Source organism: Bombyx mori, chromosome 8 (genome assembly GCF_030269925.1).
Source record: "Bombyx mori chromosome 8, ASM3026992v2".
NCBI lineage: Eukaryota > Metazoa > Arthropoda > Insecta > Lepidoptera > Bombycidae > Bombyx > Bombyx mori.
In genome coordinates, this window is record NC_085114.1 from 4,527,433 (window position 1) to 4,541,195 (window position 13,763).

Below are 13,763 nucleotides of genomic sequence, written 5' to 3' on the forward strand. Positions count from 1 at the left end.
TATGTCCGTACAAGTGTTCAAATTAATATTACAATTATTAACCCACACATGTACGACAGTCATTAATTATTGTTCCTTCAAAATTAAATGCAAGCACGTACGTACTTGGAGTTCCGAAATAATGAGTAATCGAGATAATTATTGTTTTTAGGGTTCTCTAGTTGATTGAATACGAATCCGGTTAATCGTAATGGGTTCAAGAAAATATGCACTCACTAAAACAAAACAGAAATGTTTGTTACTACCTAGTCTGGCCATAAACATTGTTACAATAAAAAAAAAAAAAATCGATTGCAAATAACATTTATTACTTTTACAGTGTGTTAGTTTAATACATAAATATAAAACAATTTAAAGTTTTTTTTTATTGCTTAGATGGATGGACGAGTTTACAGCCCACCTGGTGTTAAGTGGTTACTGGAGCCCATAGACATCTACAACGTAAATGCGCCACCCACCTTGAGATATAAGTTCTAAGATCTCAGTATAGTTACAACGGCTGCCCCACCCTTCAAACCGAAGCGCATTACTGCTGCGGCAGAAATAGGCAGGGTGGTGGTACCTACCCGCGCGGACTCACAAGAAGTCCTACCACCAGTAAAAAGTCACAACCAGTCACTAAGACAAAACGAAATGTTTGTTACTATAACTGATGAAGAACTGGTTATAGCGCTAGAGATATAGAGGAGGGGAGTTACGGAAATTATGTATGAGGATGCAGTAGGTATATTATGAGTTTTGCTCCGGCATTGATAAGTCAATTTTAAAAGACTACGATAAAGATGTCTTCTTTCAAACAATTCCTCAGAATAATCCTCATAGAATCTACGGTATATAGCACAGAGATAACGAAAGCCATTTCATAGACCCAGAGGCTGTAAAATTTAGTGTGCATTTTTAAATTTCGATTAAAACGACAATTTTCGATAAATCGTCGAATATAACATACGAATTTCAACTTTCTTTTAAAGCAGGTAACATTTAAAATCGTCATTCGTGGTCATCGCATTATAGAAACCTAGAATTTTTGAAGTAGCTATTAAGGCACGGGAGACAATATCTTCTAGCAATGGCGAATTAAAAAAAAAGGAACTAAAGTGATTCCAAACCCTTTGATTATAACCTCTTTACTGGTGGTAGAGCCTCTTCTGAGTCCGCGCGGGTCGGTACCACCACCCTGCCTGTTTCTGCCGTGAAGCAGTAATGCGTTTCGATTTGAAGGGCGGGGCAGCCGTTGTAGCTATACTGAGACCTTAGAACTTATACCTCAAGGTGGGTGGCGAATTTACGCTGTAGATGCCTATGGGCTCCAGGAATCACTTAACACCAGGCTAACACAAAAAATACACAGAACTGTTTAATAAATTAATATAACATAATATACAAAACTTAATTAATTTAATGTTAATGGTTCGCGGAATATAATTGATCTCATTTACTTGTCATTCGTGAGTGACCTTTGTGTTCGCAAGAGCAACTTTAAACTGGCAGTCCTAACGAATGCGTTAAGCTACGAAGCTGCGTGCTATTTATTTTATTACGTTGGACAATGTAATATTCTAATCTCTCTCTCTCTCTCTCTCTCTTGAGGATTATGACTCCGTTTGATTCCGTTAACTAGCTGTCACTGAACCGACTAAAACCTCCTGTCGCTCAACAACTAACGTCCATACCTCGCATGAGACAGAACTCATGAAAAGGCAAAGGGGGGAAAGTGTAGCGCTTAATGCGGAGCACATCTCTCTCATCACCCTCCCCCTCGGGACGCCGGACCAAATTCCAAATTGCTGGTATCCCTGTGTGCAACATGACCAAAATACCGCAATATTCTTTGTAAGCAGGTTGTGGACAGACGTTGAGTCTTTTCTATCTTTAACTGCTTGCTTGTTACTGGTGGTAAGACCTCTTGTGAGTCTGCGAGGGTGGGTACCACCGCCCTGCCTATTTCTGCCGTGAAGCAGTAATGCGTTTCGGATTGAAGGGTGGGGCAGCCGTTGTAACTATACTGACATCTTAGAACTTATATCTCAAGGTGGATGGCGCATTTACGTTGTAGATGTCTATGGGCTCCAGTAATCACTTACCACCAGGCGGGCTGTGAGCTCGTCCACCCATCTAAGCAATTGTTGGTGCGGCGGGCCGTCCATGGTATCCGTAGCATACGTCGCCAGCACAACTTCTTAAAACCGTCGATTTTCGGCCTATCTGCGGCTTTGAATAATAATAATAATAATATGTGTAGTTTAAAAAACTTAAACGAAAACACGCTTCATTAATTTCGTCTAAATTAACCTGTCGACGCTGGACAGCGAATTAGAGCGAACTTATGAAGTTATTGTCTTATTATTGGTCCTTGGTCCGTATGTGAATCCTCAAGCTATTTGGTAGGCAGCGGCTTCGTTCTGCCCCTGGCATTGCTGAAGTCCATGGGTGACGGTAACCACTCACCATCGGGTGGGCCGTATGCTCGTCTGCCTAGAATGGCAATAAAAAGAAAAAGTGTCGAAGTCAGGGAAAATGTCGTTAAAATTTTCCATTACGTATGTTTATGTACATATTATTATTTATAAACACAACAATATTGGGTGGGATTAATTTATGTTTTTTTTTTTCAAGTAAATCCACCGAAATTTTGAACGGCTGTTTTAATTTTTTACTTTATGTATTTATAATGCAAGAATAGTGCAAGAAATTTAGGCAAAAAGTCACAAAACGGTAACAGTTAAATTACATGTGTTTTGGGTAGAAAATGTGACATCGGTATTTAAAAAAAAAACAACTTATTTATTTACCACAAAAGTAAACAACTTACTAGCTTAATAACTCAGTTATTTATAGTGCATAGCTCAGAGAGGGGTCATATCTCCTAAACCGCAATCTTTCGGAATGACAGACGCTGTAAGGCATAATCGTTCGTGATTTAATAATAAGCTTAACAATTACTTTTAATAAGTGAACACTTTTTACACTCGTAATATACAGGGTGTAATATTTGCAATCCTAGAAAACACCTCAATAATTATGGACCTAATTAAAAATCCAAAAACTCATGTGTGCGTATGACAAATTCCGTAACCCACAATTATTTCGTTCATTCAATAGTTACAGAAGAAAATGAGACTGCTTGTGAAAAGCTAAACAATTTTTCGCTAAATAAAACATAATTTAACTTCATTTTATAAATGCTTAAGCTGCCGGCGCGAAGTGCTAACATAAAATGAAGAAAAAAAAAGTAAAACATGGATTAAAAAGCCAGTTAGGTACTTGGGTTCTCGGGGCAATAAAGGGGAATAGAGAAAGCCATTGAGATTTTTCTTTGCCATTTTTTAACTACCGTCAAATGATTTAATATTAAGTAATTAAATTCAGAGAGACTATCAGGTCCGCTGAAAATGACTGCGCAAGGTAATGACGTAGCCTCTATGTAATTAATTTACATATTTATATCGTTATTGTTTAAATTATTATCATCGATCTAACTATTCACGTGGTGTTAAAGTTATTTCTTGGGCTTCTAAGAATCACAACATAAATTCTACCGCCAAATTAGCATAGTCATCATAAAAGCAAAATAACTTAATACCATAGACGATTCGGCATTTTTCTATATTTTAGAACGGGACCCGAGAATTCTCCTCAGCATAAGGATTTAGGGTGGTATTTCGGTATCCGGTCAAGACTAAAAAGATGTGAGAAAATTTGCTTAAAAAAAGGAAAGCTCCACATATTTCTGTATTCCTCGTTCTTTTAAATGCCGATGTCATAACATTATTGGCGCAGTTTCCTTTAATTTAACGCGCCGGTATCTCACACTTAACGTTCGCTTTGTACAATATAAATATGTAGTTCAAAGTCTAAGTGACGAGATACTTTGTCATTAAAATTCTTGATTGTATTTAATTACACTTTTAAATTTTACAAACCTATTGATGTAATGGTTTTTGCATTTCTCATTTGAGAATAGAATTATCTAACGAAATTGAATTTAGAATGTGTTTTTTTTTTTGGTTAGATAACCGAGAAACTTCAATAAAATCGTTAGGAGAATAAAATTTGTTCCTTTAATTTATCCCTTCGAAATTTAAAACAGGATTATCGCGTCGGTTTTTTTTTTTAATTGAAAATTACGGACCGGAATAAGAAAAAAGACCTAACGTATTATAAAACTGAGAAACGTTCACGCGACATTCGTTCGACAATCTTAATGCAATTTTAATGAATGTCGTATCGTATAATGTTTATCTAGATTGTAGGCCAAGAAATAAGGTATTAAAGCTTCATTATGGATGCGAGAATTAATGGCACCAGTAATTATGAGATCGCATTAACTAACGCACACAAACTCAATAACAAGTCTGATACAGTCGCCGTGTACTCTATATTGTCGAGAATTTAATGTATTGTCTCATTTTTTTTAATTTCAATATGATTAAGTCATCATTCAATTTAAATTAGTGACCTCGCGTCAGACTTGTGTTATGTAGCTTAAATTGTTAATCAGAAATGAAATATCCGAGAAAAAGTTCATGAATAGAACGGTAGTCTGTTGATGTAAGCTCTGTAATAAAATATAAAAGTGTGGAATATCGTCTGCTCGCGCGTTCAATAAGAGACGATATATGAATCATTATGTATTTAAATTTTAAACGGTAAACCATTTGAATATTCTAGAAATCGAATCGAATTTCTTCTTTTTCGTTCGAATTTCAAAACGGCTATGGCACCTCATATTCTTAGTACAGTCGACGACTAAACGTTAATATATTCCGAAGTACAGCCGAATCTATTTATCACCATTAGTTCGCGGATTAGACGCGTCACGGGCGCTAAGGTAATTATGGGCGTTGGAATACTTAATGCCTCGTCTGTACCTAATTATATGTTCGGTTTAATAGTGTACTGGTGTGCTGCGGCCTTGGCTTCGTATCTTGTTTGTTCGATAATCGAAGTGCAATTCATATTATTGCTGTTATGTTTATTGTACCTATTTCAAATGTTAGACGCTTATTAAGGGAAACCTTTTCGAAAATGGATAAATAGAACTAAAGCTTATTTAAACTGACAAGCAAGACTTAAAGAAGCTTATTTTTTATTTTATTGGTTAGTTTGGTGGATATGGTGATGAAAGGCGATTGCATGCAGCAGAAATGCGAATGTTGCGATGGATGTGTGGAGTAACGAGAATGGATAGAATACGGAATGAATATGTTAGAGGAAGTCTGAAAGTGGCACCTGTGACAGAGAAGCTGAGAAGTGCGCGTTTGGGATGGTATGGACATGTGATCAGACGAAATGAAAATGAAGTTGGTAAGAGAGTGTTAACTATGAATGTGGAAGGATATAGAGGAAGAGGTAGACCTAAGAAGAAATGGATGGATTGCGTGAAAGACGATATGGGTAAGAGGGGAGTGAGCGAAGAAATGGTATATGATAGAAGAGTATGGAAGGAGAAAACATGTTGCGCCGACCCCAGGTAACTGGGAGAAGGGCACGATAATGATGACGAGTTTAGTGGACGAGCTCACAGCTCACCTGGTGTTAAGTGGTTTCTGGAGCCCATATACATCTACAACAAATGCTGCCACCCACCTTGAGATATGAGTTCTAAGGTCTCAGTATAGTTATAACGGCTGTCCCACCCTTCAAATCGAAACGCATTACTACTTCACGGCAGGAATAGACAGGGTGGTGGTACCCAGCCGTGCGGACTCACAAGAGGTTCTGCCACCAGTAATTACGCAAATTATAATTTTACGGTTTGATTTTTATTACACGATGCTATTCTTTCACCGTGGAAGTCAATCGTGAACATTAGTTAAGTACGTATTTCATTAGAAAAATTGGTACCCGCTTGCGGGATTCGAACACCGTTACATCGCTAGATACGAATGCACCGGACGTCTTATCCTTTAGGCCACGACGACTTCACAAATTATTTAATAAGACTATTATAATATATATCGCCTTCTTGACGTGTACTATGCCGCAAGGTCATGGAGCGATTGTAAAGAAAATAAGTATCGAAGACATTGTTCATGTTGCGTATGTATTCTCATGCGTAACTTTAATTATCAGCATAAAACAATATAGGATGTTTCAAAGAAATTTAATTTCATTTATTGAAATTAATCACGTGTCGTTTGATAGTAAGTTGATACTAATTCTAACACAGGAACATATTTTGATGCGTCTGAATCAACTGCACACAATTTTTTTTTATTGTTTAGATTGGTGGACTAGCTCACAGCCCACCTGGTGTTAACTGGTTACTGGAGCCCATGGACATCTACAACATAAATGCGCCACCCACCTTGAGATATAAGTTCTAAGATCTCAGTATAGCTACAACGGCTGCCCCACCCTTCAAACCGAAACGCATTACTGCTTCACGGCAGAAATAGGCAGGGCGGTGGTACATACCCGCGCGGACTCACCAGAGTTCCTACCACCAGTAAAGTGTGCAGTAAAAATTTAAACTTGCTTAAGAACGGAACACTTTCAAGAAAACTTTCAGTATTTATACTAAGCGTTCGAAGTCTTCTGAAGTCTAGAAAATTCGGTGCATTTTGTTTTACAAAAAATATACAAAAACTTTTAATTTAATTTAGAATAATAATAGAATGAGGAAAACTGGTATTGCGAGCATTATTCGTTTTAATTAGCTATTTAATTATATACAGGATAACAAATACACTGCATTACATACAGCACGTGTTAATTATATGTAATTGTGTCGCGGAAATGTTTTTTAAAAATGCATTTTATTTCCAATTAAATAGTAATCAAATTTTATTGTATTCGAAAAGCTGCTTGCTGATAGTCAGAACTTCGTTAGATTTCACTCGTCTCGTAAAAAAACCTAACTAATTAATTAATGACCTATTTCATGTTTCTGTGTATTTAATTTTTCTTAATATTTGTTTAGGTCTTCTTAGGTCTAATGGTTAGTTACTACTATATCACTGGATTTAGCGATAAGTGTAAACCTCTCCCCTATAAAGGCTAATCCTATGGCCTATGTCTTAATGTTAAGTGCAAAGAGGCTTAAAATAGGTAGCCGCTCGTAAACCTGTCAGATCAAACTAGAGCATGGCCAATATAAGTTGATATGATCACGCTCAGAAATAGGCAACGTACAAATATCACATAGGTGATCGAGGAATCAGTATTTGCAGTTGCTTTTAGCCAGTTGAGTTTATAGTTGATACACTAAGACACGGAACAAAGATATATTTTTTTCCCTACCTATGCTGCTAGCCTTGAGAGGCTAGCTTTTCCTTGACGTGTAGGTGAGCTCACGGGGCTCAAATCGAGAGCGTTGCTAACACTGGCCCTAGCAAGAGCAGTGCTTCGCAGAATCTACCACCGGATCGGAAACGCGACCCACTGAGAAGATCCGGCGAGAAACTCAGTGTTCTGTGTCTATGGGTTAATTCACTCGTCGAGCCCTTCGTCGCAAGCGACAGGTTCGACGAGGACGTGGACCGGTTCTTGTGGTACCCAAAAGCACCAACAAAAAATACGAGTGTATGAAAAAGCAAATAGTATGGGCAAAAGAATACGGTCTTAGCTTGGAGCTCTGATAGTACAAGTTCAAGATGCTTTAATGATCGCCAAGAAAATTACATTTCCAGAAAAAGAAGATCACACTTAGTTATACAAAGGAAACGAAAAAGAAAAAAGGAAGAGAATTGAAGCTCAATCAACAATACACTTTTTGTGAATCTTCGATTTTTTTAACGTTACGTTAGCAATGTAAGTTGTCGCTAAGAATTTGTATCAAGTCTCTTTTGAGAAACACATGTCGTAGCGGTCGAATAACAACTTGGAGGAAAATTCATACCAGTCTCACGCGTGTTTTTTGGGCAGGAGGAAAACGTCTTTGGTATATGTAGCATAAACATGTATATGTTAATATAGATTCATTCAAACTAAATATTTCTGTAGCTCAGCGAACCTTACCAGAATACAAAGCTATATCGAAGAAATGGAGGGGAAGGGAGGCAGTTGTTCTGCAAATTAACCCACTAAATTTCTCGCTGGATCTTCTAAGTGGATCGCGATTCCTATTCGGTAGTTGAGATCGCGAAACACTGCTTTTGCTAGGGCTAGTGTTAGCAAGTTCAATCAGATTGAGCCTTTGACCTCACCTACCCTTCCACGTGTAGTTGAAATAGCCCCGTAGGCTACCCACAATCGGAAGCCTTTACATGGAATTAACCTACGACTTGGTTCCATTTTGCACTTTATAAAGGAGGTACTGTAGGTCTGTTTTAAACTGATTTACATAACAGTCGTACCATTCTCCAAATGGGATAGTCCATTTTTCGCGCTAGATATAATCAAGATACCCGTACAAGTTTACATTACGCCCTCACTAGTAATAATTAATTAGTATAATACATTGTCCACGTCCCTACAGAGTTCTTATCTATCTAGTAACTGTCATTTACCGTGTTCGTTTCGTTGCTTTTTATTTGTGTCATAAAACAATTTTTATCCATCATAAAAATAACCATGCCGGCTTCGCGTATTCATAACCAGCAATAGTAAATTTACTTCTAACTAGCCGTCAAATGGGTTTGTCCTTCATCGCGTTCAATATTAATCTCATCGATAGTATAACAGTTGTTTTTCTAGTGGAGCCGTATTGTAAGTTTTGTAAGAGTAAGTTTTACTTGTGGTAGGACCTTTTAGGGTACACACGAGTAGGTATCATCACCCTGCCTACGCATTACTGCTTCTGCCGTGAAGCAGTAATGCGTTTCGGTTTGAAGGGTGGAGCCACTGTTGTAACTATACTGAGACCTTTGCTTATATCTCAAGGTGGGGTGGCGCATTTACGTTGTAGATGTCTTTTTTTTTATTGCTTAGATGGGTGGACGAGCTCACAGCTCACCTGGTGTTAAGTGGTTACTGGAGCCCATAGACATCTACAACGTAAATGCGCCACCCACCTTGAGATATAAGTTCTAAGGTCTCAAGTATAGTTACAACGGCTGCCCTACCCTTCAAACCGAAACGCATTACTGCTTCACTGTCTATGGGCTGTTAATGATGAGAATCTTTGTGGGGGTGAGAAATAATAATTTTAATTTTAAATGCCCAGCGAAGCGGACGGCTACAGCTAGTTATGTATAAGTTTAGCTGTGTAAATAAAAACTATTTTCTTTTTCGTATTCTGATGGTCGGGTACAAGCTATCTTTGTCTTTCACACCCTATATGTTTAAAAAATGTCATAAATTTCAATTTATTCTTCTAAATTAAACAATTCTCAGTTCTAACATAATTACTGCTCTCATTTTAAGTAATTAAGGACAGTGCGTTGTCATCTTAATAACACTACTATATAATTATCGTGAGCCATGTTTAGACGTATTACTCATCGCATTATATTAATTACTGATTAATTTTAGTTCTTGCCGGAAGTATGATGGAATTCTTTGTGTTTTAAGGTCATGTTTTCATCAAAAGAATTCATATGCGATGTGAATTTTTAGAATATAGAATAATTTAAAGCACCCGTCGTCTAACAGCTAAGAACCGGACGTCTTATATAATCTGTTCATTTATTATATTATCTGTGCCTCTATGTCTGTATCTGTCCATATAGGTAATCTGTTTTTGTGGTTCGATTCTTGGCCGAATATCCAAAAATATTAAACTCAAGAACGTTCCTTGATCTAAGTATTTGAGAACAAATTCCGTGGTCACGGAATAACACCTTGTAATAAATTTAGAGAAAAATAAAATGTGTAATTTTCTGACTGCTGTTATTCTCTTGCTAGATAGCACCACCCTGTTCTATTTCTGTCGAGATGAAATCATATATTCCGGTTTGAATGTTAGAACATACGTTGTACAACACAATTGAGACATGGTTTGTGTTTCAAAGTGTAGTAAATTCTCATCGTGATGACGATTAAACGACCTCACGGCTTTAGCGGCACTTTTTTACTGGTGGTAGGTAGGACCTCTTGTGAGTCCGCGCGGGTAGGTACCACCACCCTGCCTATTTCTGCCGTGAAGCAGAAATGCGTTTCGGTTTGAAGGGTGGGGCAGCCGTTGTAACTATACTGAGACCTTTGCTTATATCTCAAGGTGGGTGGCGCATTTACTTTGTAGATGTTTATGGGCTCCAGTAACCACTTAACACCAGGCGGGCTGTGAGTTCGTCCACCCATCTAAGCAATAAAAAAAAACCGTTAGCATTGCAAAGGATATGCCGACACCCACCTTGTACAGTGACTTGAACAGTGTAATTATGGATTTAATTTTTAAGCGATAGGCAGCGGCTTGGCTCTGCCCCTGACATTGCTGACGTCCATGACCTACGGCAACCACTCACCACCATCAGGTGAGCTGTAAGCTTGTCTGTCTACACGGGCCATAAAAAAAAATTACGATGCTATTCCTTCATCGTGGAATACATTCATGAGCACGAGTTAAATACGCATTTCACTAGAAGATTTGGTGTCTGCCGCGTGATTTGAACACAGACTTAGTTGCGTTGTTCGATACGAGTAAGTTGAGCGTGTTATCCTAGAGGCCACGACCACTATAATTTCTGTTGATGAGCTATTTTGTAAACTTGGAAGCAAATTCTTCGTTGATACTTCGAATAACTCCAAATTCGAACGCAAACTAAATTCTAACAACAAACATTGATTAGTAATTCAGAGACACATGCACACTCCGCGTGTGCCCTACAGTAATTACATCTATTGCCACATAATTATTACCAACACTTGCTACTGCACCCACGCTTCTATGCAACCCCGTGCTGGCACAGTCAACTTTATCACAGCGGGATAAAGATTAAAATTCTGATTCAACCGATCGATGTATAATTTGCCCTTGTTAAATGGCTGGACAATAATGTCGTTTTGAAAATTGTTTTCTTGGTGACTTTTATGAGAACTAATATGTTTGTTTGTTGTTTTATATTACAGGAATTGTTGAGTGTTCATGGGGGCGTATTGTGCGCCCGTCCGGGTAGGATTCTTTCTGTCCATATCTGCCTAATAGCTGCCACGTAAATTTGTATTGCTGTTCCTCTTAATGATTACTTAACCATTGAAGTATCGAAATTAGGTCTTAAAGTGTGTGGTCGTATTCATGTAGCATCATTTATTTGGATCCGGTAATCATTTTAAGCCAAGGGAGCTAAGAAAAATGCGTCTTGGTGTACGGACCACTGTCTTTCGACAGTCAGTACTGCACAGTATTGGATGTGGAATGTTGTCTTTGACGATTAGTACTAACCCTATTACAGTGCGTTCACGGAACTCTGTCCGTGACGCCTTCAGCTCTAGCACTAGGAGCAGGCTTAGGGACCCCGGTAGCCGATGAGTTCGACGTGCAACTTAACCCATGAATCAGCTCGCTGAGTTTCTTGCCGGATCTTCTCAGTGAGTCGCGATTCCGATCCGGTAGTAGATTCATTCGCGAAGCAGCTGCTCTTGAGTTGTTAGGACTCCTTCAGAGGCGCTCGGGCAGCTGTTAGCAAATCCCACCCCTCCTGGCTGAGCCTTTGCTCGCTCACTTGTCCTGGTGATACTGGAAAGGCCTCAGGACCACCAGTAAACTCTCAATCAAAAAAAAAGGAACTCTGTCCGTGACAGATAGTACTGCCGTATGTGACTGTTATCATTCACGATTGATATTTAATTAGTTCAGTCTCCATTTTTATAGTTCATTTAAATTGCTGGGATACGATTAATGATTATTTTATAGTAATAAATCCCTATGTGCTATATCCTGGTTAAATTCCTGATGTCTGAGTCTTAATCTGATATATATATCTTAATCGAATAATAAATTTCGTTGATATATTATTTAGAGAAGAAACACCACAGTCTATAGATTCTTGGGCGGAGTTAGTACGTTTGTTAAAATGTTTTGGGGTCTGGGTATATTATTCTTATCTCGTATGATTTTTTCCGATACCTATAATAGCAGAGGAAAATAGTCTAGCTTGGATACGTTATGAGCAAATTATTGTTTTTTTGAATATTAATTGTACGATTAGCAATATTTATTTATGCTGAATCGTAATAAAGACTATTAAAAAAAAACGAAGTACCTACATAATCATCTAAAAATTCATCTAGATATATTTTCCCTATATACCCAGAAGCGTGCCCGCTGAGTTTCTCACGGGATCTTCTCAGTGGGTCGCGATTTCGATACGGTGGTAGACTCTGCGAAGCTGCTCTTGCTAGGGCTAGTATTGGCAAATTCTCTCAGGTTGAGCTCGCCTACCCGTCCGAGCCCCTTGGGCTACCAGCGAATAGGAAAAAAAACCAAGAAGCGAATGAACTGAATTCGATGACATTTTCCAGAAACCTTCAAATTGACCCATAGGATGGTCCTGTAAAATTCATGCGATATACCTATGATAGCGATTGGAACAAAGGTAGGCCAACTAAAACCAACGCGGGTTGGACCAAACAAAGTCAAATCAAAGGTAGGTCAACCAGCGCGGGTTAGACCAGTAGAATATACACAGTTAGGATATTAAGTGACTTACCTATTAATACTGTTCATGGCTGCTGCTCCCTCACGTTCATTTCTCTCTCTAACACTACTAGAATACCGTTCGTAGCTCTCCCTCTCTTTGTAATGCCTCTCAGGCCTTGGAGAAGAGGATCTTCTGCCTTGCATCTGCTGCGCCATATTGTTCTGCTGTACCGTCTGCAGCAAACTGTGGTTCCCTTGAGGCTGCTGTTGTTGTAACGCTTGAAGCAATTCTTGGGCATTGGCCGCTCCGTTAGACAAGAAGTTCGGTAAGCCCGGGTTGAGTAGGGCATTCGATAAACTTGGATTCAGCATGTTGGGTCGAATGTTTGATGATTGTTGGGGATTCGAGTTGAGTAGCTGATGGGGTTGGGCCATCGCTTGGAGATTGGCTAGGGACGTGGAGACGACTTGGCCGTTGTTTAGAGCTAGGTTCACCATTTGATCGTTAGAGTTGACGTGGTTGACTGGTATCGTCAGGATTGTTTGGGTTGCGATTCCTAAAAGAATTAAGATAAATTAGTAGTGTATTATTTTTTAAAAAACATCGAATATTGCCTTTAACAAGACATGATCCGAATTAGAGATATTTGACAGTAAATAATAAGATTTAATTTACATCTTTTATTTTTATTTAATTTTATTGCTTAGGTGGGTGGACGAGCTCACGGCCTACCGTGGTTACCGGAGCCTACAGACATCTACAACGTATATTCCGCCACCTACCTTGAGATATAAGTTTTAAGATCTTAGTATAGTTACAACGGCTGCTCCACCTTTCAAACCGAAACGCATTACTGCTTCATGGCAAAAATAGGCAGGGCGATGGTACCTAACCGTGTGGACTCACAAGAGTAATTACGTAAATTATAATTTTGCGGGTTTGATTTTTACTACACGACGTTATTCCTTCACCGTGAAAGTCAATCGTGAACATTTGTTAAGTACGTATTTCATTAAAAAAATTGGTACCCGCCTGCGGGATTCGAACACCGTTGCATCGCTAGATACGAATGTACCGGACGTCTTATCCTTTAGGCCGCGACGACTAAGCATAATTTCAGCCGTACGTGCTCACCTTGCGAAGTAGGTATGAGTAGTTGAGCACCCTGGATTCCTTGGACCAGTTGCCCTGACGCGAGTATTAGCTGCGGCATCGGAGACGGCATCGCTGGTGGCAGCATATTGTTGTTGCTCACGGGGCTCGGGGAGCCCATTCCTATGACAAAAAGATATTAAAATT

At 38.8% G+C, this 13,763-nt stretch overlaps 1 protein-coding gene across 8 annotated transcripts in view; it reads right to left on the reverse strand.

Moving 5' to 3' along the window:
* LOC101737716 (POU domain, class 6, transcription factor 2) overlaps window positions 1-13,763 on the reverse strand; it is a 204,219-nt gene that overhangs the window by 31,902 nt on the left and 158,554 nt on the right. For all 8 annotated transcript variants that reach the window (XM_038012279.2, XM_038012283.2, XM_038012280.2 and 5 more), the window contains 2 exons: window positions 13,599-13,739; window positions 12,534-13,020 (listed from right to left, as the gene is read on the reverse strand). In XM_038012279.2, the coding sequence (XP_037868207.1) occupies window positions 12,534-13,020; window positions 13,599-13,739 (628 nt within the window). The remainder of the gene's footprint in view (window positions 1-12,533; window positions 13,021-13,598; window positions 13,740-13,763) is intronic.